At 36.2% G+C, this 26932-nt stretch overlaps 1 protein-coding gene across 3 annotated transcripts in view; it reads right to left on the bottom strand.

Annotated features, from left to right (window-relative positions):
* PALS1 (protein associated with LIN7 1, MAGUK p55 family member) overlaps positions 1–26932 on the bottom strand; it is a 100478-nt gene that overhangs the window by 24477 nt on the left and 49069 nt on the right. For all 3 annotated transcript variants that reach the window (XM_003356738.6, XM_005656336.4, XM_013989105.3), the window contains 5 exons: positions 19200–19277; positions 18512–18658; positions 16671–16832; positions 14295–14372; positions 1584–1767 (listed from right to left, as the gene is read on the bottom strand). In XM_003356738.6, coding sequence (XP_003356786.2) covers positions 1584–1767; positions 14295–14372; positions 16671–16832; positions 18512–18658; positions 19200–19277 — 649 coding nt within the window. The remainder of the gene's footprint in view (positions 1–1583; positions 1768–14294; positions 14373–16670; positions 16833–18511; positions 18659–19199; positions 19278–26932) is intronic.

The raw sequence follows: 26932 nt of genomic DNA, 5'->3' as shown, positions 1-26932 counted from the left end.
GGTGTTCCCGTTGTGGCTCAGCAGTTAGCGAATCTAAGAACCATGAGGTTGCGGGTTCGGTTCCTGGCCTTGCTCAGTGGGTTAAGGATCTGGCATTGCCATGAACTGTGGTGTAGGCTGCAGATGCGGCTCAGATCCTGCGTTGCTGTGAATCTAGTGTAGGCCAGTGGCTACAGCTCAGATTTGACCCCTAGCCTGGGAACCTCATATGCCACGGGAGTGGCCCAAGAAATAGCAGAAAGACCAAAAAAAAAAAAAAAAAAAAAAAAAAACTTAAGATTTGAGTAGAAGGTAGGATCCCCAAAAAATGTTATAGGCAAAAGACAAAGCTAGGAGAAGTTTTTAAATAAAGAAACTTAGAAGGTCTAATTCAGAATTAGTCCTGGCCTATTTTTAAAAATCACCTTCTATTTATTAATTTGCAGATACTGCCTAGATTTAAAAGATTAAATAAAATACAGTTACTGGCTTAAATAAATTTACTAACAGAATATAAGGTACAAAGTACTATAACAGAGATAGATAATTCCATGGAAGTATTATAAAGTAGGGGACACAAAAAAGAAAAAACAACGCATATTACTTTACACTAATGTATAAAGTATTAATGGATATGCTTTGAAGTCAAGTATGAAAGAGAAGCTTCTCTCAGTGCCTTATACAGTGCTGATATAACAATATCTGTTGAATGAATAAACTGATAAATTATCATTTTATTCTCATTTCATGACATTGTAAGTATTCCTCTGCCTTCACTAATATCTTACTATCCTTCCCTTCATTCTGTCTCCCTCATTCCACCATATCCACATCCTGGGAACTGCAGGAAAAATTACCTCTATACACCTCATCTCACTAAGTATCATCTTTACTCTAAGAAACATGTTCCTTCATAATCTTTATGTCCAATGAGACCTAAAGTTTTTGTCTAAATTAGAGTTTTCTTAAACAAAAAATTGAGAGCATCCTATTTCTACTCTAAGATATTTTAAGAGAGATAATTCAGTGGTCTTACTCTCCTGGTTCCTTACAAAGTGATCACTTTGTGAGATTTTATAAGAAAACCTTAACAAAATCCTATTTGGACATAAAGTTTGATGCCTCAATTGATGATAATCTGTTACAGTATAAGTTTCATTGCCTTGAATCTTTTGTTGCTCAATACAAGTTTTGTTGCTTGCAAACAGGGTGGTCTCAATGTACCTACAGGGAATGTAACACAGCTTGGAATTGGCAGATGAGATTACATCATAATTCCATTCTAAAGTCCAACAAATTGATCACATTTATATTCAAGATACTTAAGCTACAGAAATACATAAAAACACAACTATGTGAAAAAGTAATTACACTTTTTAAAAAATCTTTTTTTGCGGGGAGGGGCTGCCCACAGCATGCAGAAGTTCCTGGGGCAGGGATCAAACCCAAGCCACAGTAGTTACAATGACAAATCCTCAACCACTAGGCCATCAGGGAACTCCACACCATTTTTTAAAAGGCATGAAAAAGTGAGTTTTCCTCTTTGAATAGTTGTATTTTTAATATTTTTTAAACTAGGTACTTTCTACTATTTTGTCTCTTACCTGGAACCAGCCCAGCTAGAGGCTGATTATCTTCGTCCCCTTCCCTGTAGGCTTGCCACCAATTTGGATCTTCCTGACTGATCACATGAAGGATATCCCCCTTTTGAAAAGATAGACCTAACTCTCGACAGGGAACATAGGGGTCATCTGAGGGGTCATAGTCAAAATGAGCTTTTACATGGATCTAAAAGATAAAAACAGTGAAAATAAGAACAACAATAATGAAGTAGCAACACGAAATATTCAGCATAAATATTAAAAAGCTGCACTTTTTCATTAGTGCAAAGATATTACAAGTTGAAAGAAGGGAGGTTAGTAACAGTATTTTGGGAGCAGAATTTTCTCAGGCTCACCTGTTTTCTTCAATTAAGATAATCTTTCTGCTGATGGCAAACATGTACAAGAGTATGCACAAGACTGCACTGCTAGCTGCTAACAAGCTGAGGTGCTAAGGGGCCTCAAAGGTTTGAGAGAATCAGAAGGAATGTAATAGAGACTTCCTCCCTCTCTATTCCTGACCTGTGAAAACAATGACTCTGCAGGAAGGTATGAAATTTCCAAACCACTACTACTGGGAAAGGTAGGCTGTAAACCTCACCACATCTGTCATCTAAGCAGGTGAGTGTCAGTTTCCCTGCTGCCGTCATCCCTTCTTGACCACACTGTCAGGGTGCCTCAATCTCTTTCAGCGTTTCTTCTAAAGGGCTATGTTTTGGTTCATAAACAATCACACCTCAAACTGCTAAAATTATCTAAATCAAGCTTAAAAACAACTCCTATCATGTTCTATACATAGCCTTTAAAATATTATTTGTAGTACAAGTTAAAATTTTCGCATATCTAAAAACTTATGCTTTTAGCACTAAAAGGTGAGAATTCACATGAACCTTATAGAAAGCTATTTCCTATGTTATTTTCTCTAATATATTTCTATAAGATACAACAAAGTGTTCTTTCTTCTTAGAAGGTATAGAGGAATTAATATTAATATGCTCTTTAATTCCCCCATCTGTAACTTTTATCCAATCTGGTCAAGTGGCACATGGCATTTCCAAAATCTGTAAGAAGCCCCATTTCATCTAACAAAATCCAACATCTATATCCAAGGAGTTTTTCTGTTCCACATTGGTTATATTTCAGGTTTGGGCTCAATGAGCCAAGTACTTGACTGACAAGCTAAGAATTTTATAATTCTGAGTTCTTTTCCATGCATCTGCTATTTGACTCTACTCAACCCCTTTACCCTCACCATAATGGAAACTAGTTATCATAAAGATAATACTGGGCTGCTTCAAAAATGGTTTTATGAGACAATAGTATCTTTTTTCAGCCCCTTAAGAAGTTGACTATTCTCAATCAGTGATGTTAGACTATATGAAATTTAATAAACTACTTAAGTGATAAAGATATATAGGCCTGTAACATATATAACCAAGAATCCTCATGAAACCAAGCAGCCTCTTTCAGAAATCTTGCTTGAAGGTATCTTTAGGTAAAGAACTTTTTTTAATTTCAGAAAAATATTTTACTTACTACTATAAAGAGGAAATGAGGCAATCTAAGTCCTAATACACAAATAGCAACACTGAGTTAAAGCAAGTGATCCAGCTAAAAATGCAGAACTTAAATGCCAGTCTGCCTTTTTTGGAGGTAGATTTTCATTGATGTACTACATTAAGTTCAAACACTATACAAAATCATAAGTGTATATACCTCAATGGATTTTCATAAACAAAACATTCCTATGTAACCAGCACCCAAATCAAGAACAAGAATATCACCAGTACCTCAGAAACCTCACCTCATGTTCCTTTCAATCACTCACCACACTATGTCCTCCAAGGGTAAATATCCTGATTTTCTAGCACAGATTAGTTTCTCCTATATTTTACTTCATATAAATGGAGTCACACAGTATAGTCTCTTGAAATTGAATATTAAGATACTTCAATTCGACAAGTGTTCCACTGCATTCTAACTAGAGTGTGCCCTAAAGATTATTCTTGATGTGAAAACAGACTTTTTATTAAAATCTTGAAAATGTCACTGAAAACCAAAAATGAATTTTTTATTTTTGGCTGTACCCACAGCATGCAGAAGTTCCTGGGCTAGGGACTGCACCTGCACCATAGCAGCTATCTGAGTCACAGAAGTGACAATGCCAGATCCTTAAACCACTGAGCTACCAGGGAATTGCCAAAAACTGAGTTTTAGAAAGTTTTGCACAGCGGCAGTGAGTCAAAACACAGTTGAGATTGGATTAAAAAGATTATATATACACCCCCCCTTTTTTTTGTCTTTTCTATGGCCGTACCCACAGCATATGGCCGTACCCAGGCTAGGGGTCTAATCAGAGCTGTAGCTGCCGGCCTGCACCAGAGCCACAGCAATATGGGATCTGAGCCACGTCTGCAATCTACACCACAGCTCACGGCAACGCCAGATCCTTAACCCACTGAGCAAGGCCAGGGATTGAACCCGCAACCTCATGGTTCCCAGTTGGATTGGTTAACCACTGAGCCACAACAGGAACTCCTGATCTTACAATCTTGGCATGAGACATCTCTAATATGTAGAATGATCTTGAAGTCTCATATATAGGATGATCAAAAAAAACCTCTGCTTGACTATCATCCCTACTAATCAATAATGCTTCCACCTCTGTATAAATTGTTGCCTTTTAGCCAAACAATCTTGGAACTCTAAACATGAAATTACAGACATCATTTAAGGTAGTAGAGAACATTTTGTTATCAGGCTTTTCAGAGACTTGTTAGCCTGACTGATGATTTTATCAGATCACTTTCTGAAATCAATACCCAGAATGTTGATTTCAAAGTGTTTTGCTCAGATCACCTGCTAGGAATGTTTATTAAAACACTGACTTCTCATGCTACATCTCAAACCTTCAGACTCTGTTTCAATGGGGTTTCTTGAATAACTGTGACGTACATGATACATGATGTTTAAGATGTACCCTAAAATCTTAGGGAACTACTACCCTGAGGGAAACTAAACAGACGAGTGAGGACCCTGTTTCTAAGTCTATGACCTCTGCCAGAAGCCAAATAAAATCACCCAGTGATGATTTTCTCTACTCTTGCCTAAGTCTCACTCATTGACTATTTGGATTTAATGGTTTGGAATGAGGCCCCTCTTTGTGTAGGCTAGGAAGAGGAGTACAGAGGACACTCTTTGCTTTATGGGTCAAGTTTATCTAGTGCTGATTAAAATGTACTCTAAAATTGAGAGCAAAGTTTATTTCACATCAAAGAAATTAACCATTTGACTGAGTTAAAGCGAGAGTATTGTCTTGACATGCACTACATGACTTCTAACTATATAGGCTTACCTTGTTTTATTGTTTCACTTTTCTGCATTCTGCAGATATAGTAAGGTATTTGGGGTTTTTTGGGGGGGGCAAATTAAAGTTTGTGGCAACTTGTGTTATCTGATGATGGTTGGCGTTTTTTAGCAATAAAGTATTTTTAAACTAACATATATGTTATTTTTTAAGACACTATGCTATAGCACTCTTAACAGACTACAAAACAAGGTAATTATAACTTTTATGTGCACTGGGAAACCAAGAATTCATGTGATTCACTTTACTGCAGGGATCTGAACTGAACATGCAACATGTCTTAAATATGCCTATTTTCCACTGCAATTCTTTTCAATTCTAGAAGTTATCTCTGGCAATCTCCCCTCTTAAGCTCTGCTAGTGGCTAATTTACTTCCTTTCCCATACAAAGGAAAATAGAGCCCTTTCTAAATGAAGGAGAGATGCTGACCCCTATACAAAAGCTCCAGGGTTGAACTGTAATGCTGTAATATCAGTACAGTGTATCAGTAGAGTATATAATATTTGGTTTCTAATCCAAACAAAATCTTCTGTTTAAATTTTAAATTATAGGCTTGTTTAGACACGATTATCTTCTAGCCCAACATTTTCTCTTTGCCTTTTTTTTTAAAAAGTACCTGTAAGCTATTCACATTTGAAGTCCCAATGATGGGAACATGGTAAAGGAATAATGATTCAATAATTTATTTCTATCTTTCCTAAGGAATTCAATGCTTAAAAATATTTTTTCCTTGTAATTTTTATTTCTATATTCTTATTATAGTAGATTTATCTGTAACTTCTAAAAATTACTTGTGGAAGAAAAAAAAAAACAGTGAAAGTGTGCCTTCTTTTAACTTTTGGCCTACACTTTACCCAAAGGCAAACTGTAAAATTAGGGGCAGCATCAAGAAAAAAGCCTTTGGAGGACTTCCCTGGTGACCTAGTGGTTAAAGATCTGGCATTGTCACTGTTGGGTTACAGGTTCAATCAATGACTAGACCTGGAACTTCCACATGCTGTAGATGTAGTCAGACATGCGTGGACACGCATGCCCACACACACACACACACACACACACACAAAAGAAGGAAGAAAGGCAGGCAGGAAGGAAAAGTCTGTGCAGTGTCAAACAATATTTTTCAAATTTCTCCTCCTCATCCTGAGATTCCTCCTCCCTATGCCCATTCAAGAAGGAATACCTTTAGATTATTTGTTCTAATTTTTTTTTTTTTTTTTTTTTTGTCTTTTTGCCTTTTCTTGGGCCGCTCCAGCGGCATATGGAGGTTCCCAAGCTAGGGGTCTAATCGGAGCTACAGCTGCCAGCCTACGCCAGAGCCACAGCAACGCAGGATCCGAGCTGCATCTGCGACCTACCCCACAGCTCACGGCAACGCCGGATCGTTAAGCCACTGAGCAAGGGCAGGGATCGAACCCACAACCTCATGGTTCCTAGTCGGATTCGTTAACCACTGCACCACGACAGAACTCCTCTCTTTCATTTTTAACGTAAGAAACTTGGGCTATCCGTGAGGCATCCAACTGATGTTTAGTAGTAGGCAGACAATGTGAACCTTAGGGTAACAGCGAACTTAAAGCAATTGCCCTAACCTGAAAAGGGATGTCTATCTAATACACCATACACTGAAATATTCAATATTTTTTGCATCTTCTGATAAAATACATATTTATAAAAATCTTACTGCATTATAAAATTGTAGACCTCCTTCCAAATGAGAAAAAATTAAGATGAAAATTATATAATACATTTTATATTTCTAAGATAAAATTAAATATAGTGGATGGGAGTTGTTCTCAGCCTTTCCTTCCAACCCAGTTGTCTTCATATGCTGTGAACATCCTTAAACTATCATTTTTTAAAATCTATAGCATGCTTTGAAAACACATAAAGTACATATAAAAAGACTTCTCCCCTGACCTGATCTCCCCACAATAAACACAACTATAGCCCAGATCTATCCTTAAAATCCCAGAATGATATATTCCATTCTATGTACTTGACATCTCCACCTGAATGCCTTTTGGGTATCCCAAACCTACAAAATAAACCTCTGGATTTTTCTCCCCAAACCTGTTTTTCCTCCAGATTTACCTTTAGTAATAAGTAGCACCATTATCCAGCCAGTTGTTCAAGCATCTTTGCTTCTTATCTTCTATTCTCCACATTCATTACAAAGTCTTGTAATTTCTACTTTCAGAGCCAGCCTGTTTCATTTTTCTACACTGCCACTGCTATCACTGAAATTTAAGCCTTCATCATACTTCATAAAGGTTTCATTTAGCAATAGTTTCCTAAATCTCCTTGCTTCTATTATTGGCTCTACTAATCCAATTCCCACACAGCAGCCAGAAGTGTTTTTGTTTTTAAATACAAATCAGATCATGTTACTGTATTTAAAAATCCAAACTCTCTGCCAAGAAGACTTACTTGACCTGGCCCTACTTGCCTCTCTAGCCTCATCTTTTAGAACTCCCTCTTCACCTTTCTACTCCTCCACTTCGCTTCACCCCAAGAGGCTTTCCAGACACCAAGGTCTTTAGAAATTATACCTTAGAAAGCTCTTCTGGCAATTAACAGCTTCATCTCATCCTACAGGTTTCAGTTTCATTAACCTTATATAATCAATCCCACCTTTTTTTATCCTCAATGTTCATACTGTTTATTTCCATCTTTCCATTTACAACAAACTGTACTTAATTTATGTCATGTTAATTATTATAAACCTAGCTTATTAGCACAGTGCCTAGTACATAAAAGTGATCAAGTAGATACTCACTGTAAGGAAAAAAATTATTTGGGACCCTTAATATTTCAATTATTGACATCAATGGGCTAGTAGCTAAATCTATGGCTTGTATCCCTGAATGTGATTTTAGCATCCTATTCTAAACCATTAAATTCCCCTAAAACTACATCTTTCTCTCTCATCCTCCCAAATCAAGAGACTTCAGTCATGCTCCCAGTCTTATTAAAGTCTCCTTTAGGCAAAAGAGACCCTACACCAATTTCATTTTTTATTTATTTATTTTCAAGTTATCCATGTATACATTTTTCCCCCCACCCTTTGTTCTGTTGCAATATGAGTATCTAGACATAGTTCTCAATGCTACTCAGCAGGATCTCCTTGTAAATCTATTCTAAGTTGTATCTGATAACCCCAAGCTCCCAATCCCTCCCACTCCCTCCCTCTCCCATCGGGCAGCCACAAGTCTATTCTCCAAGTCCATGATTTTCTTTTCTGTGGAGATGTTCATTTATGCTGGATATTAGATTCCAGTTATAAGTGATATCATATGGTATTTGTCTTTGTCTTTCTGACTCATTTCACTCAGTATGAGAGTCTCTAGTTCCATCCATGTTGCTGCAAATGGCATTATGTCATTCTTTTTTATGGCTGAGTAGTATTCCACTGTGTATATATACCCTATCTTCCTAATCCAATCCTCTGTCAATGGACATTTGGGTTGTTTCCATGTCCTGGCTATTGCCTACACCAATTTCAAATACTGAAGTCTCACAACATGCTTTTATTGTACTCAGAATCCAAACCATCATATACACAGCTACTAAGAGGTTAATTCACCTCTACTTACAATTTCTATCATAGTCTTCTAATTATTTTCTTTGGATTGATAATAAATAGTAATGCAGAAACCTTCTAATATTTAGTGGCTTTGTGAGACAGAACCTGTTATACTATACTGCAGTTAAGAGAACAGGTTCTGGAATAGGTATGGATTCTAGTCCGGACTCAGCTACTCATTAATAATGGACTTGGGCAATTAACTTAGTCTTTCTTTTTTTTTTTTTTTGGTCTTTTCTAGGGCCACAGTCACAGCATATGGAGGTTCCTAGGCTAGGGGTCTAATCGGAGCTGTAGTCCCTGGCCTACACCAGAGCCACAGCAACACAGGATCCAAGCCACGTTTGCAACCTATACCACAGCTCATGGCAACGCCGGATCCTTAACCCACTGAGCGAGGCCAGGGATCGAACCCACAACCTCATGGTTCCTAGTCAGACTCGTTAACCACTGAGCCATGACGGGAACTCCAACTTAGTCTTTCTAATTAATTCTAGTTACAATCCTTGTTAAATGAGATAGTAAAGACGGCTACACTTCAAAGGGATGCTATGAGGATTAAATGAGAGAACACATATAAAGTAATGGTGCAAAGTAAGTAATCATGGCTAACATTTATTGGACAATCAATAACCTGTGAATTTTCTAGTGCATATTCCATCATTAATAAGCAGTATAGCCGCCTACATTTCAATTTACTCCTCTGTTTATATTTGGGCATTAGACTAGATGAAACAGTGCCTTCAGTTCAAATAAATATTCTATTTCCTCCTCCAATATTATTTCAATTACATTGTGGAATAATCTAAAGTTTTACACACTTGTCTAGGAATTCCAACTTTAAAAACAAAACAAAACAAAACAAAAACCTATGATGAGAAAAGGAAACTGCAGTTTAAACAACGTCTGTGTTTATTGGGACCAGTGTGCTAGTAACCCAGGAAGCTAACTACAAATGTGCCCTCTGCAACTGACAGAGCAGCCCCTGACTGTTATGAGTGATACAAAAGAAACTTATCAAATAAAGGAGTACCCCTAACATAGCTTAGTCTTCCCATTTGTAACGTTGTAATTTAGCAAGTGACTATGATAGAATTTCAGATAACACCTATTTCATGACCTTAAAAATACATGTTTCTTTCCGACATGACAAAACACATGTCAGAAAGATACCTTTTTAGATCCTGATCTGTACCATAATTACACGTAATAAATTAATTCTAATTTGAAAAGCTGCATGCACCCCAATGTTCACAGGAGTACTATTTACAATAGTCAAGACATGGAAACAACCTGTCTATTAACAGATGAAAGGATAAAGATGTGGTATGTGTGTATATATAGTGTGTGTGTATACACACATACACGTACAGATACATACACAATGGACTACTACTCAGTCATAAAAAAGAATGAAATAATGCCATCTGAAGCAACATGAGATTATCATACTAAGTGAAGTCAGAAAGACAAATACCATTTATCACTTAAATGCAGAATCTAAAATACAATACAAATGAATTTATTTACAAAATAGAAACAGACTCACAGACATAGAAAACAAATTTTTGGTTACCTAAGGGGAAAGGGGGTGGATGAGGGATAAATGAGGAGTTTGGGATTAGCAGATACAAATTACTATATATAAAATAAGCAATAAGTTCCTACTATATAGCACAGGGAACCATATTCAATACTCTGTAATAAACCATAATGGAAAAGAATTATGAAAAAGAATATATATATGTATAGTAACACTGAATCAATTTGTTGTATACTGGAAACTAATGTAACACTATAAATCACCTATACTAAGAAAATGGTTCCAATTTCGTAAAATTATTAATCCTATGTAAAATCATTCTGAGTATGTTCATAAAATTATGAAATACTATCACTGTTTTCTTTGTGGAAACTTTCCACATGATATTAATAATAGTAGTTCATTTTAAGCCTTTAGGTTTAATGAAAACTTTGCAAGAGATATTGCAGTTGAGAGTTCTTCACAATGAAAGGAGAAAATGAAGGAAAAAAATACCATTGCTTCTATTTTGACAACACCTCTACCCATCAAATGCTATATTTTAAAAGGGATAAACCTACCATCTTTTCATTTCCTTTCCCTCTCTCTCTCCCTTTCTTTTTAAAGCCATATAAATAAGTGCATACTCTAGCCCTCTTCTGTTGTGTCTCTTCAGATTGCAGCGCTACTTCTGAAGTTCAGAGATTGCTCACGGGAGAGATATGTGGAAAAGAATAGTGCACAGAGAATAAGGCTGTCAAAGATGAACTATTTCCTCATTTCTCTTCTTACAAAGAACTTTAAACAGAAGAAAAGTTGCAAGTGCAACATCAACTTCAATATGTCCAATAAAGGGAAAACAAAATGCCAACCAAAATATAAAGCAAAACTGTGATGAAATATAAGAAAAAAATGAAACTGTAATCCTTTTCAAACTGCTATGCTTGTAACAAAAGTTAAGAATAATAAGAGGAGAAGTTCCCATCATGGCACAGCGGAAATGAATCCGACTAGGAACCATGAGGTTGCGGGTTCGATCCCTGGCCTCGCCCAGTGGGTTAAGGATTGGGTGTTGCTGTGAACTGTGGTGTAGGTTGCAGACGTGGTCAGACCCCGCATTGCTATGGCTTTGGTCTTGACCAGCAGCTCCACCTCTGATTCGACCCCTAGCCTGGGAACCTCCATGTGCCGCGGGTGCGGACCCCCCCCCCCAGCAAAAAAAAGAATAATAGCAGGAGTTCCTGTTGTGGCTCAGCAGGTTAAGAATATGACTAGTATCCAAGAGGATGCAGTTCAATTCCTGGCCTCGATCATTGGCTTAAGGATCCAACATTGCCACAAGCTGTGGTGTAGGTTGTAGACATTGCTCAGATCTGGCATTGCTGTGGCTGTGGCATGGGCCAGCAGCTGCAGCTCTGATTTGACCCCTAGCCTGGGAACTTCCATATGCCACAGATTTTGTCCTAAAAAGAAAAAAAAGAAAAAAGAAAAAAGAAAAGAATAATAATAGATGCAAATCATCAGGCTGCCATGTTTCATTTTGTTTTGTTTTTGTTTTGTCTTTTTAGGTCCACACCTGCAGCATATGGAGGTTCCCAGGCTAGGGGTCGAATATTAACTGCAGTTGCTGGCCTATGCCACAGCAACGCCAGATCCAAGCCACATCTGCAACCTACACCACAACTCATGGCAATGCTGGATCCTTAACCCACTGAGCAAGGACAGGGATTGAACCTGTGTCCCCATGGATACTAGGGAGATTCATTTCTGCAGAGCCACAAAGGGAACTCCCAGGCTGCCATGTTAATCCAGCACACTGAAGTCTGACTTTTCAACAGCTTTATTGAGATATGCTATACAATTCACCCATGTAAAAATAGGGTGATTTTAAGTAAATTTAGAGTTGTGCAACCACAAACAATTTTAGAACATTCTTATCAATACAAAAAGAACCCCTTTACAGATTAGGAAATCACTCCTATACCCTCCTAACTTTCCACCCCTTTGACCTAAGTAACTATTAATTTACTTTCTGTCTCTATGGATTTACCCATCCTGGATATTTCATATAAATGAGCCAATATTGTGACCGGCTTCTTTCACTCGGCATAACTTTTTCAAGGTTTTATCCATGTTGTGTCAAATATCAGTATTTATTCTTTTTTATGCCCCAAAAAATCCCATTCTATGGATATACCATATTTTGCTTTCCATTCATCAGCTGGCCAACATTTGGGATGTTTCTACTTTCCAGCTATTACGTAACATGCTGTTATGAACACTCATGTACAAGCTTTTGTGAGGAGGTATATTTTAAGTTCTCTTGGCTATGGACCTAGGAGTGCAACTGTTCCTAGCAATGAAGTCTTTTACTATAGCTAGAGTAATAGCTACTATTTAACATAAAGAACAATATGCATTCTAAATTAAGAGTAGTACATTCTTTGTAAAAAGCACTTTTTTGCATGGCACTGAGCATGATTAAGTTAAAAAAACCCAACTATAATGACAGACAAAGTTCAATGTTATAAGTCATAAAAATTCTGAAAAAGAAGTATTTATTTTTTACTTTTCAGAATTACTAAATTTGAAATATTAATTTCATATTTATTTTTTTTAAGTCTAATAAAATTACCTGTTTTTACTTGCGTGTAAGAAATGTTTAGAGTAACATTTCTGATAATCAAATAATAAACATCCCTGTGCAAGTTTCTTTTTTTTTCCATGGATTATACTATTATTTTTATTTTTTCCATTATAGCTGGTTTACAGTGTTCTATCAATTTTCTACTGCACAGTCACACATACATGTATACAGTCTTTTTTTCACATTATCATGCTCCGTCACAAGTGACCAGATATATTCCCAGTGCGATATAGCAGGATCCCACTGCTTATCCATTCCAAAGGCAATAGTTTGCATGCCTTTGCATCTATTAACCCTAAATTCCCACTCCATCCCACTCCTTCCCCCTCGGTAACCACAGGTCTGTTTTCCATTTCCATGATTTTTTCTGTGTAAAGGTTCATTTGTGCCATATATTAGATTATAGATATAAGTGATATCATATGGTATTTGTCTTTCTCTTTCTGACTTACTTCACTTAGTATGAGAGTCTCTAGTTCCATTCAGGTTGCTGCAAATGGCATTATTATTTTTTTTAATGGTTGAGTAGTATTCCATTGTGTTTATATACCACATCTTCTTAATCCGTTCACCTGTCAATGGACGTTTAGGTTGTTTCTGTGTCTTGGCTATTGTGAATAGTGCTGCGATGAACATGTGGGTGCATGCGTCTTTTTCAAGGAAAGTTTTGTCTGGATATATGCCCAAGAATGGGACTGCTGGATCATAGGGTAGTTCTGTGTATACAGTTTTCTAAGGTACCCGCATACTGTTTTCCATACTGGTTGTACCAACTTATATTCCCACCAACGGTGCAGGAGGGTTCCCTTTTCTCCCCACCCTCTCCAGCATTTGTTATCCTGTGCAAGTTTCTTAAGTTTGTGCAAGTGGACTTAAGTTTTCAATTCCTTGGTATTTCTCAAATGAGCTGAAAACTTTTGTCTACACAAAAACTTGCACAGGGGTATTTATTCATAACTACCTAAAGTTGGAGGAGATCAAGGTGTCCTTCGGTAGCTGTGTGAGTACACTGCTGTATATCCAAACAATGCAGTATTATTCAGTGCCAAAAAGAAAGGAGCTATCAAGCTATGAAAAATACAGAGGAAACTTATATGCTTACCACTATTGAAAAAAAGCCAATCTGAAAAGGCTACATACTGCAAGATTCTAACTATACAACATTCTAGAAAAGCTAAACTGTGGCAGTCAAGACAGCGTGTTTGCCGCGTGTTAGCGGGGAAGAAATGATGAATAAGCAGAGCAGCAGTGAAACTATTCTATACATTACAGTGGTAGATATATATAATTATACATTTGTCAAAACTTACAGGATGTAAAACACCAAAAGTGAATCCTAAAATAAACTATGAACATTGGATAATAATGAAACCATCAATTCACTAATGCAACAAATGTACCAGGCTGGTACAGGATGTTGAAAGTAGGGGAGATTTTGCATATGTGATGGCAGAAATTGTGTGGAAACTTGGCACTTCCTGCTCAATTCTGCTGTGAACCTAAAACTACTTGAAAATGTAAAGTTTATTCATTAAGAAAAAAGTAAACAGTAGCCATTAGACAATAAATGAACATTAAAAAAAAAATCACTTACTACTGTTTCCTTCGCAGGAGGAGGCTTGATCTGTTGACTTGGAATCAGAACAAATGTCAAAGTACCATGCATATCAGACTGTAACAGAAAGAGTACATTATTTTAAAAAGTTGTATTTATGAAAATCATTCATGATCTTATGCTCAATAGTCCCTCAAATGGACTACGCTAGACCCCAAGGAGACTTTGAAAAAAATTTGGTAAAGATGAATCACATTTTATCAGGAAGCACAAATTATGTCTTTCGTGGACTGCATTACATTAGAGTTATCCAGGAATATGGCATTCTGCAAAATTCAGTCCTCTGATCTACTGGGGAAAGCCACTTAGCCCATAAATCTTGGGGTTTGGTTTTCCATTCAGTTTATGTTTAGGAAGATTCCACAGTGAAGGGCTGGAAGATGCTGCAGTACTTCTGGGTTATCTACTCTGATATACATCGATTTTAATACAGTAGAATTTCAAACGGTAATTATGACTACGGTTAGAAAAGTGATCCAAATATACAAATATTCTTATTTCCCAGATCCTTTGTCTCTAAAATTCATTCTGTTTTTTTTTTTAACTGTATAGAGTCTTACTTCTAGGTTCTCTATTATTTTCCAGTACAGTCGGCTCTCCACACCCAAAGGTTCCTTAGCTGTGGATTCAACCAACCACGGATGTGGAAAAAAAAAATCCAGAAAGTTCCAAAAAGCAAAACTTGATTTTTAACCTCCTGCAGACAATTATTTACATAGTATTTACATTGTACTAGGTATTATAAATAATCTAGAGATGTAAAGTAAACTGGGGGATGGACATAGGTTATACCTAAGTACTGTGCCATTTTATGTAAGGGACATAAGCAACTGTAGATTTTGCTATCCACTGGGGTCCCTGGAACCAAGCTCCCACGGATGCTAAGGGACAACTGTACACCACAGCCTGCCCTGTTCAGATACCTCCAGCCTAGAGAGTAATCACACTTCTGATTCTGAAATAGATGGGAGCAGTGTTTAATCTACAGACAGCAACCAATAAAACAAGGGCTAAGAACAATGACCACGGGTAAAACAGTGAATGGAACTGAGTGAAAATAAGACATAAGGATGCTTTCTGGATTCTTCAACAGCCGTTAGCAGACTGGAGGGACTCTACTGTATAGTAATAACTGAGGTTAAATAAATAAGAACATAAATCTGAGGAGTTCCTGTTGTGGCTCAGTGGTTAACAAATCGGACTAGGAACCATGAGGTTGCTCGTTCAATCCCTGGCCTTGCTAAGTGGGCTGAGGATCCTGCATTGCCGTGACCTATGGTGTAGGTCGCAGACGCAGCCTGGATCCCGCATTGCTGTGGCTCTAGCATAGGCTGGTGGCTACAGCTCTGATTAGACCCTTAGCCTGGGAACCTCCATATGCCATGGGTGTGGCCCTAGAAAAGACAAAAAGACAAATAAATAAATAAATAAATAAATAAATAAATAAATCTGGTTTGCAAGTATATATGAAGTGTCCATCAATTCCCCTAAGAAGTTAACAATAAATGGCCTCCTGATTATACCATCATTGTCTAACAGAATTTTCTAAAATGAGAGAATTCTGGTCAGTGGACTGGAATTGCAGAATGCCATAATCCTATATCTACATCTCAATAGGGCAGTCATCAGTAACGTACTGTTCTTAAGCATCTGAAATGCAGCTAGTATAAATGAGGAACTAAATTTTAAATTTCACTTAATCTAAATTGAAATAACTAGCACATGCAGCAAGTGGCTATCATATTGAACAATGCAGATCTATACCACTAGGTCTATATTAATTGTTAGTATATAGTATATACTAATTTTTAAGGAAATAACAACCTATTTTAGATAATTTTAAAAATGAACATAAAAATCATAAGAGCATGCACTCTGTTTTGTTACTGTTTCCCTAGCAACTAGCACATAGTAGGCACTTAATATATTTTGAATGAATTAATGAGTTTATATTAGTGATTTCAGAAGCAAATAAATATAATCAGTAGTAATAAAAAAAAATCAGTAGCATCCACACAAGAATAGAACTCTAAGAAATACTGTGGAATTGATTACATTATGTGAAAATTATCCTAGAAATTATATAGAGATTTTTTTTTTTTTTTGGCTGTGCCTATGGCACATGGAAGTTCCCAGGCCAGGGATCAAACCCATGCCACCTGAGCCACCACAGTGACCCGAGCCACAGCAGTGATAATACCAGATCCTTAACATGCTGAGCCACCAGGAGACTCCCATATAGAGATATTAACAGTTATTTTTAAGTGCTCTGAAAATATTTTATTCTGAAGTCTAATAACAAAGAAAACAGCTTTTGAGAACCTACCAATTATTCTTCTACCCACGTCAGCTTACCAGTAAGTCAAAAACCTCATTGACGTCTTTCCCCCGAATTTCAATGCCATTAATCTCTAGAACTTCATCTCCTTCATGCAACAGGCCACTTTTCTCTGCAGCACCTCCTTTAACTATCCGACTAATGATGACAGAATCCATTTCATTACGAACTGTAGCACCCTAAAAAATTCAATATCCAATTTTAAAATAAAAATGCGATGTTTTGGTTAAACATTTCCTCATTTTAAAATTCTTATTTTTTTCAATTCAACAATACTAGCCTTCAGTTATCATGAGAAAAAAAATTATTTTTTACTGTTAAAAGTTTTATTGAAGTATAGTTGATTTACAATGTTGTGATAATTTCTGCTGTACAACAAAGTAGATTCAGTTATACATGTAAACACCTCTATTCTCTTTCAGGTTCTTCTCCCACATAGTTTATCACAGAATACTACGTAGAGTTTTCTGTGCTACACAGCAGGTCTCTGTTAGCCAATCATTCCATATACCTCAGTGTGCATATGCCAAGCAAGAAAAAATTTATTTACACAGCTAAAGTAGTTACAGCAATTGAAAGCTGATTGTTTCCCCCACATTTTCTGCTTCAGAAGTGTTCTACTCATTAAAATTCTAAAATCAGGCTTTTCAAGCATACAACAGTATAAAAATGCACTTGCTCAAAAACAATGTGAAAGCCTATAATCAAATTTGTTCTCTATATGCTGGATGCTATTCCAATGGTTATATAATTAGTTAACATGACTTGTAAGTCTTTTTAAATTCAATATATGATGAAGCGATGAATACTGGTTAATTATCAAAATGTTAAATATTATAGCTGTCTCCAATTCACATTAAAATGTATTATTAGGAGTTCCCGTCGTGGCGCAGTGATTAACGAATCCGACTAGGAACCATGAGGTTGCGGGTTTGGTCCCTGCCCTTGCTCAGTGGGTTAACGATCCGGCGTTGCCGTGAGCTGTGGGGTAGGTCGCAGACGCGGCTCGGATCCTGCGTTGCTGTGGCTCTGGTGTAGGCCAGTGGCTACAGCTCCGATTGGACCCCTAGCCTGGGAACCTCCATATGCCGCGGGAGCGGCCCAAGAAATAGCAAAAAGACAAAAAAAAAAAAAAAAAAAAGTATTAAACATTAACATTTATTACACAAGTTGGAAGTAAAATTGAAATTTACACCCTCAAAAAATGGAAATATGAAATACAGAATAAAGCTTGAAAGTAGTTTCTAACACTTTTTTCCTAAATTTTATTTTAAAATTTTGTCATAATTTTCCCAATTTCTTTCTTCTCGTGGGGAAAAAAACCTAGTTACATAAACTGCCCTTTAATAGAATACAGTCCCTATTTCATGTACCACAAGACAATTTGAGACCTTAGGATTCAAGAATATTTTTCTGAAAATAAAAGAAAAGGCAATGATAGTAGACTAAGAGAAAAAAAGTTTTATATACAAAAAATATAAAATATTAACATTAGACAAAGCATACTAAATCTATGTGAAGTATGTAAGTAATTGCACTGAATGAAAAGATCAGAATCTCCAACTGTTGTCTTTTGTTTTTTAAGCTGAGAGAATAATGAAGCAGATTATCTGCCCTTTCTTTGTTCAACAATCACTGCACAAGCTATTATTTGCATCAAATTATGGGTGAGAAAAGATGAACAAATTTTTCTCAGCTGAATAAGGAGTTTGAGCAAGAACACAAAAGAATTCCAACAAATTAGCCTCAAAAGGAAAAAACTACCAGAAATGTCAAGGGTCTTCAATATCTGACATACACCAAGATCCTTGTGTAGACCCGTGGAAAGGATCTCATATCAGAGATGTGGAACACTTACCAACGGAATATCTCGAGCCTTTTCTATACGAACTATTTTTACAGTTTCTCCTCCATACTGGCCAATGCTTTCATAAACTCTCTCATCTGCAATGGGCTCTAGCTGCATTTCCTGCTCAGCAACCTTATCATGGGCCAGTAAAAGTGCCTGTTTCAAAGAAACCCACAGCATTTAAAGTAACAGCATGATTTCTGTACAAAAATTTCAAACTAATCATGTAATAGTATCCTGCTCATCAAACCTTTAAAAGAAGTGCTAATTATATATTCAGATCTGTTCCCAAACTTTCCAAGTCAAGTACAACCCTGTATCTTTTATGGCTAATAATAACTAAAGATGTGTTAAGTACAATAGGGAATACTTTGAGATAAGTTACGAAAATCTAAAATGATTATTAAACTTCATAAAAACAAAATCACCTTGGGGTCCAACATCAGAGATAAAATTTATGGACAATATAACCAAAAAAGGGAGGAATTTGTAAAGAATAAAAAGTTGTTTCAAAAATTATGTGGTTAATTTTAAATTTGAAAAAAACATAATCCAACAATAATTATTATGTGATGGGAGTTGAAGACACAACAGGCTACTTAATATCTGAGGTCTCTTTCAGCCCAAGAGACTTTGATTTGAACTGAGTTTAAAATGCTGGAAAAACTACATATATAATTCTTTGTCCATTGTCTACCTGAATATGCGGTGCATTCAGCAAAGCAGTTAATTCTTGTCCTTCCTTCTGGTGGACTGGCTTCAAAACAGTTTGTACCTAAGGAACAAAGATGATTCTTCCTAGGTTAAGAGAAATTATCACCAGCATCTACATAGGTTTTTTTTGTTTGTTTTTTTTTTAAGGTACAATTTAAAATCCTAAAAACTACTTGTAAGAAAGAAAAACACTAAAGAGAATTATAATTTTTTAAAAAAAGGTTGGGTTTTTTTTTTTTTTGGCTTTTTAGGGCCACACTTGAGGCATATGGAGGTTCCCAGGCAAGGGATCTAATTGAAGGTACAGCTGCTGGCCTACACCACAGCCACACCAGATCTGAGCCGCATCTGCAACCTACACCACAGCTCACAGCAACGCTGCATTCTTAAACCATGGAGCGAGGCTAGGGATTGAACCCGAAACCTCATGGTTCCTAGTCAGATTCGTTTCTGCTACGCCACAATGGGAACTCCTAAAAAATGTATTTCTTTCTCACAGTTTTCAATCTTGTTACCATGGTTGACAATAGCATTCTTTATTTATTCCTATGAATGAGGTATTTCCTTCTTGATGATTTCTGCAAACATACTACAAAACAGACTAACAATGATTACATAAGGGAAAGACTGTTCTAATGGTTATGTTGCTATTTTATAGTTTTTAAATCATATTTATGTAACTATATTTTAAATCAGAGGTAACATTTTAAAGAGTTACAGACCAACAAGATAAATTTATATCAGAGTAATGAACAGCCACCATACTATAGTGCATCAAATTAAAACATTTCCTGAAGTCAAGCAATTCTTGCATTCCTAGGATAAACTCCACTTGATTATAATGAATTTTTTTTAAGCCCATGCTTCTTCACCTATAGAATGGTTCTTTCTCACCTGCCACAGAAGGTTCTTAAGACTGACATAATCCACATAAACTGCTTAGCACACTATATAACACAGTAAACTATTACTTTAACATATTTCTAGATGTGAGTTATTCATATTTTAAGATTTCTATGTTAATGTTCATAAATTGGACTGGACTCTACTTGGTTAAGTAGAGTCATATACACTGGTTTACATAACTACTGTCTCTTTAATATCTAGGTTTTACTATTCTAGTACAATGAGTTGAGAAATAGTCTACATTTATGTGTTAAAACAGTTTTGTTTTTGTTTTTGTCTTTTCTAGGGCCACACCTGCGGCATATGGAGGTTCCCAGGCCAGGGGTCTAATCAGAGCTGTAAGCTGCCAGCCTACGCCAGAGCCACAGCAACGTGGGATCCAAGCCAAGTCTGTGACCTTCACCACAGCTCATGGCAGCACCAGATCCTTAACCCACTGAGTGAGGCCAGGGATCAAACCCTCAACTTCATGGTTCCTAGTCGGATTCATTAACCACTGAGCCACGACGGGAACTCCAGTTTTTAACGTAAGAATTATATGTTCCTTAATGTTTTGACGGGCTTGCAAAATCATCTGGGTCTGGGAGATTTTTTTTAGGGGTAGATTTCCAACTTTCAATTTTATCTATAGTTACTACTTTTTGGCTATCTCAAGTCACGTTTGGAATTTATATTCTTATAAAAACCACCCACTACTTGACAGCACTTTCATATTTAGTAACATAAAGCTGTAATTATAATTTTTTTACTCTGTATTTGCATTCATGCTTCTTCCTTTCCTAATGTTATCAGGATTTTTTCCTTCAACTAACTTGTCAAAGGTTTCTCCACTTTCTTATACTTTTCAAAAAACTGGCAAAAGAGCTTCTAATGTTAAGTCTATTGTTTGTTCCATTAAAACAATTTAACTCCCTTTTTCTTTTTTAGTTTCCCTTTTTTAATCTCTAATCACTTGAAGTGTATGTCCAAATGAATATTTTCAATCTTTTCTTCTACCATAAATATTTAAAGGTACAAATTTGCTCTATGGACTATTTTTCCCAAAGATTATACTATGTAGTATGTTCTCATTATCAATACCTCTGATTTTCTTCCTTTTCCTATTTCCTAACTTAAGTACCAAAAAGAGCACTTTGCAACAATGCAAATTAACAAAACCAAAATTAACACCATTAATGAAAACATAGTAAATTAATATAGTATAAATTTTTAAAGAAAGTAACTCATGATTAAAATAGGAATCCAGTAATTCTATAATACTTCTTATGCCTATTTTAAATAGATTTTAAATTCCCCTATCGAAATATGAGATGATAATTTTAGGATTAACTGACTTGACCACAAGTAGATCATAGCAATGACAGCATCAAAATTACCCTGTTCTCTGGTTTTGGAACCTAGAAAAACATGTTTTTAAATGTAGAGCTCTATATGGATACACAGGAGAACATACCAATTGATATTTTCTTTAAGAATTCAATTAAAGTCTTACTAATAGACAAGTGCAGTAATCTAAAACGACGAGTAATTAAATGCTGATTTTAAAAATAGGGTGTTTTTCTTTTTACAATATACAAATCTAGGTTACTTTAAAATGAAATTTATAGTACCTGATCCTACATCTTTTGAAAGCTAGAGAAAGGGAAAAGGAAAATTTTGGATTAAAAATGTACCAAGGGTAAACAAATGTACCAAATCAACTCAAATAATTTTGTATAGACATTTTTTTCCGACCTTTACTTTAAATCAGTTTTTAAACCTCTCTGAGATATAAAAAAAAATTTCAACTCCTGCTAAATGTTTACTTCCTTCCCCTATTAATCCAGTTGTTGCCCATTTTAGTGTCAACATACATCAGCTACAAAGGCCTAAGGAATTAAAAATTATTCTTTCATCATACTGGCTCCTCTCGACTGGGCTATAAAAATGCTCTCATCTCTTATCTTAAAAAAAAAAAAAAAAGTCTCTCCTGATCTTGTACTCTTCTCTGACTAAAATACTTTCTCTACTTTCCTCCAGAGCATTTAAGCTAATTTTTTTTTTCTTTTTAGGGCCACACTCATGGCATATGGAAGTTCCCAGGCTAGGGGTCAAAGTGGTATATGTCAAATGCGAAAAAACAGATAATAGATAAGCCACTATAATTCCCAAACCTAGGGATAAACATTTGGTATGTATCCTCCTGTATTCTTATACTTGTTTTTAACAAAATATTCATGGAGAGATATACACCTGAGAAGGATTTGTAATCAGAAGACATTAAGAATTCTTACAACTCAATAAAACAGTATGATTTTTAAAATGGGAAAAAGATTTGATAAAATATTATACAAAAGACAGGGAAACAACTTATGAAAAATGTTCCAACATACAGAAATGCAAACTAAAACAAGATAGCATTACGTATCTGCCAGAACAATAAAGTGGAAACAGAAGTTCCCGTATGGCTCAACAGAAACAAATGTGACTGGTATTCATGAAGACACAGGTTCGATCCCTGGCCTTGCTTGGTGGGTTAAGGATCCATTGTTGCGGTGAGCTGTGTGGTGTAGGTCACAGACACAGCTTGGATCTGGCCATCAGCTACAGCTCCGATTCAACCCCTAGTCTGGGAACCTCCATATGCTGTGGGAGCAGCCCTAAAAAGACAAAAACAAGAAGTTCAAACCAGTGATGTATGCAACACATGGATGAATTTGAAAAACATTATCCTGAAGAAAATAAGTCAGACATAAAAGACTACATATTATCTTACTCCATTTATATGAAATGTCCAAAAAAGGCAAATCTATAAAAACAGAAAACCAATCAGTAAATGCCTAGGGCCTGGGGAATAGGAAGTGGTTGTTGTCTACAAAGGAAATTAACTTGATTGTGGTAGATCACACAGGTATATATATATATATGTGCCAAAATATACTGAACTATATAATAAAGCATACCCATTTTTATGTATGTAAATTATGTCAATAAAGTTGGTTACCAAATATACCCATAACTTCACAAGTATGAGAAATTCTCTGTGTATATCCTTTACTTCTTACTTACCAGAATGAAATCATGCTACTGTTTTATAACAGTATTTTACAACTTTTCATACTAATTAAAATATTTTATTTTTGTCATTAAATATCCTTTCCAGCTTTAAAACAGAAATATAATCACTCTAGTGTCCATTTGCTGCCACTTACCAGATCAAGTCCAAGCGCCTTTAAAGTACTATCCTTAGCATCATCTGATTCCTGCCTCTTTTCCAGCCCTGTCTCCTGGTATTCCTCATGCCTTAACCTTTGGTGGCCTAGCCATAAACTGCCTGTTGTTCCCCACATACACCATGCTGTCTCCACAAGATGACTATGATTATGTTAGCTGCCCCATCTACCTAAATTGTCTTATTCAATTCACTTAGATAACACATACTCATTAGGTCTGAATACATTTGATTTAAAGGTGCTGATGTGACTCTACTGAGCACTAGAAACAGCTCAATGAAAATGGAACTGTACCTTATTGTACTGGGCTTTGGCAGAATGCCTGGCAAACAGCATTCAATGTTTGATGAATTCAGCACAAGGAAGGGCAGGCAGGAAGTCATTCTTGATGACTCCTTTACCTTTATTCTCTAAATAAGGATAACCTGTCCTAATTAATTTTCTATTTAATATTTCTTCACGTCATGTTCAATTGTTTTTCAAAATCTTATATTTGTACAATTATAAGTCTCCATACTCTAAGCTAGATTCCATTTTTTACCTCATTCATCTCCCACAATGTTATCAAAATAATATTTTAAATTTGAGGGCTGTTTATATCAAATTCTTATTAAAATCCTTCAGTAGCTCTGCAATCACTTATAAACTTCCTGCTTTAAACTTTTCTTTTAGTGACTTCTGTATATTAAATTTGAGAAAAATATTAACATTTAAACAAGAAAACTATCTATTTGGAGTTCCCATCGTGGCTCAGTGGTTAACAAATCCAACTAGGAACCATGAGATTGCAAGTTCGATCCCTGGCTTTGCTCAGTGGGTTAACGATCCGGCGTTGCCGTGAGCTGTGGTGTAGGTTGCAGACACAGCTTGGATCCCGAGTTGCTGTGGCTCTGGCATAGGCTGGAGGCTACAGCTCCAATTCAACCCCTAGCCTGGGAACCTCCACGTGCCATGGGTGCGGCCCTAGAAAAAGACCAAAAAAAAAAAAAAAAAAAAAAAAAAAAAAAAAAAAGAAAAAGAAAATTACCTATCTATCCACTACCCAGAGATAGCCTTGTTAATAATTTATTTCTTCTGACATCTCTTGTATGCATATTTGAACAGGATATGTTTCCATGTATACAAATTATATCTATACTTTAATAGGCATCATGTTGAATACCAAAGTGAATCAAGGTTTTTATTTTTCAAGGTAACTAATTTAGCCTATCTGCATTTTCTTTGCTCCCCTACAACTTTATAGTTGATTACTTTTTCTTGTTTTATTGCACTAGCTAGTACCTCCAGAAAAAAATGGTGAGAGTCTACAGATTATCTTATGCTAGGCTTAAAAACAATGTGTTGATGTCTTATCATTAGGTAAGATGCTCCCTATTGTCTTCTTTTTTTTTTTTTTTTGTCTTTTGTCTTTTTTGTTGTTGTTGTTGTTGCTATTTCTTGGGCTGCTCCCGCGGCATATGGAGGTTCCCAGGCTAGGGGTTGAATCGGAGCTGTAGCCACCGGCCTACGCCAGAGCCACAGCAACGCAGGATCTGAGCTGCGTCTGCAACCTACACCACAGCTCACGGCAACGCCGGATCGCCGGATCGTTAACCCACTGAGCAAGGGCAGGGATCGAACCCGCAACCTCATGGTTCCTAGTCGGATTTGTTAACCACTGCACCATGACGGGAACTCCCTCTATTGTCTTCTGATATTATTCTTTAACAAGTTTTAAAATGTACCTGGTTTTCTAAGAATTTTCATATCAAGGGAAAAGAATTAAATTTTTTTCAGCTGTCTTCTCTGCATCAAGTTGATCATATGGTTTTCTTTTATCTGTTCACGTAAGTTAATTATTTTAAAATGTTTACCAATGTGGACCCATCATAAGAAAATTTAGCTTATTAATAAGGCTTATCTGGCCTTAAGATCTTGAAAATCATTTTCTATCCCTTACTCGTTAGTCAAGAAATATACTAAGCTTTCTGAGTCACTACTGTCTTTGTATCCTTTGCCAGCAGAAAGGCTTTTTCCTCTTTCTTGGTCTTCCAGGTAAATTACCAATCATCCTTCAAGACTTAACATATTAAATATTCTGTTTCTTCCTTGCGCTCAAATTTCCTCCTCTGCCCCCTGCCTTCCCCCTACCCCCACTGAATTAGGCACATCTCATCATGCTCTTAGTACCTTTCTCATACTGCCATCACAGTACTTCTCATTACATTCTAATTGTTTACTCACTGTTCTTCTACAGTGGTAGGAGACAACTCAGTTTTCACTGGTTGATGCGCATCTGTGTTGTTTCCAGTTTCTAATGACTATCCAGATCCTATAAACGTTTATGCTTAAGCCTTTGGGTGGATATGTTTTCATTTCTCACAGGTACATACCCAGACACAGAAATGCTGGCTCATAGATATAGGTACTTTAGCTTTAGTAGACACTGCCAAACATTTTCCAAAGCAGTAGTACCAATTTACATTCCACCAGTACCAATTTATACTCTACCAGTAATATGTCAATTGCTCTATAAGTTCATCAACATTTGATATTGCTTGTCTTTAAACAATTTTTTAGTCATTCTGGTGTCTCTGCAATGGTATTTCATTTTCTAATTTGCATTTTTCTGTTAGCTAATGATGCTGAACACTTTTTCACACTTATTGGCCATTTGGGTCTCCTCTTTTTGTGAAGTCTCCAAGTGCTTTGCCCATTTTTAAAAAACTGAGGAGTCTTTTCTTACTAATTTGTGAGTATTTTTGATCCAAGTTTTATTTATACACATATATGGCAATATCTCAAAATCAAATAATCAAATGCAATTTTCTAGTCTATTGCCTTGTATTTTTACTGGATGTGCAAAAATTTATTAAACAAAAAAATCTGAGTTCTCAACCTTCTCTCTTTTTTTTTTTTTTTTGCTTTTTAGGGCTGCACCCGTGGCATATGGAGTACAGGCTAGGGGTCTAATCGGAGCTATAGCTGCCGACCTACGCCACAGCAACTTGGGATCTGAGCTGCGTCTGTGACCTACATCAGAGCTCACAGCAACACCGGATCCTTAACCCACTGAACAAGGCCAGGCATTGAACCCCCAAACTCACAGTTCCCAGTTGGATTTGTTTCCGATGTGCCACAACGGGAACTCCCTCTCAATCTTCTCTTGATAAAAGCACTTTAATAACCAAAAAACTTGCTTTGCATTTATTAATAAATATCCTAGATTGTCAAAGATACAATCTAGATCTCAATATTTGAAGTTTTCAAAAGCTGTATTTTTTTTTTTTTTTTTTGGCCGTGCCTGCAGCATGTGGAAGGCCCTGGGGTCAAACCTGTGCCACAGTAGTACTCAAGCTGCAGCAGTGACAAAGTCAGATCCTTAACCTGCTCAGTCACAGAGGAACTCCTGTATTATCTATTTTTCTATTTTATATTAAATATTTAACTGACACTTTAGGTTATAAGAACAAAGAACACTTCCTAATGTTTTAAGACATTCTTTCACCAAATTTCTTGAATTTTTTAACTTGGATTAAATTTCCATTTAAAAAGATATAACTGAAGCATAAGATAATTTCTTCCTTTAAATACTGTGTATGAAAATACCTGGAAGAGT

This window comes from Sus scrofa, chromosome 7 (assembly GCF_054392235.1).
Source record: "Sus scrofa isolate SSC_HxYL_T2T_F1_AM1 chromosome 7, Sscrofa_HxYL_maternal_Yorkshire_Landrace_v2.0, whole genome shotgun sequence".
Lineage (NCBI taxonomy): Eukaryota > Metazoa > Chordata > Mammalia > Artiodactyla > Suidae > Sus > Sus scrofa.
Note: the sequence above shows the minus strand (reverse complement) of the source record. Positions and strands in the feature narration are given on the sequence as shown.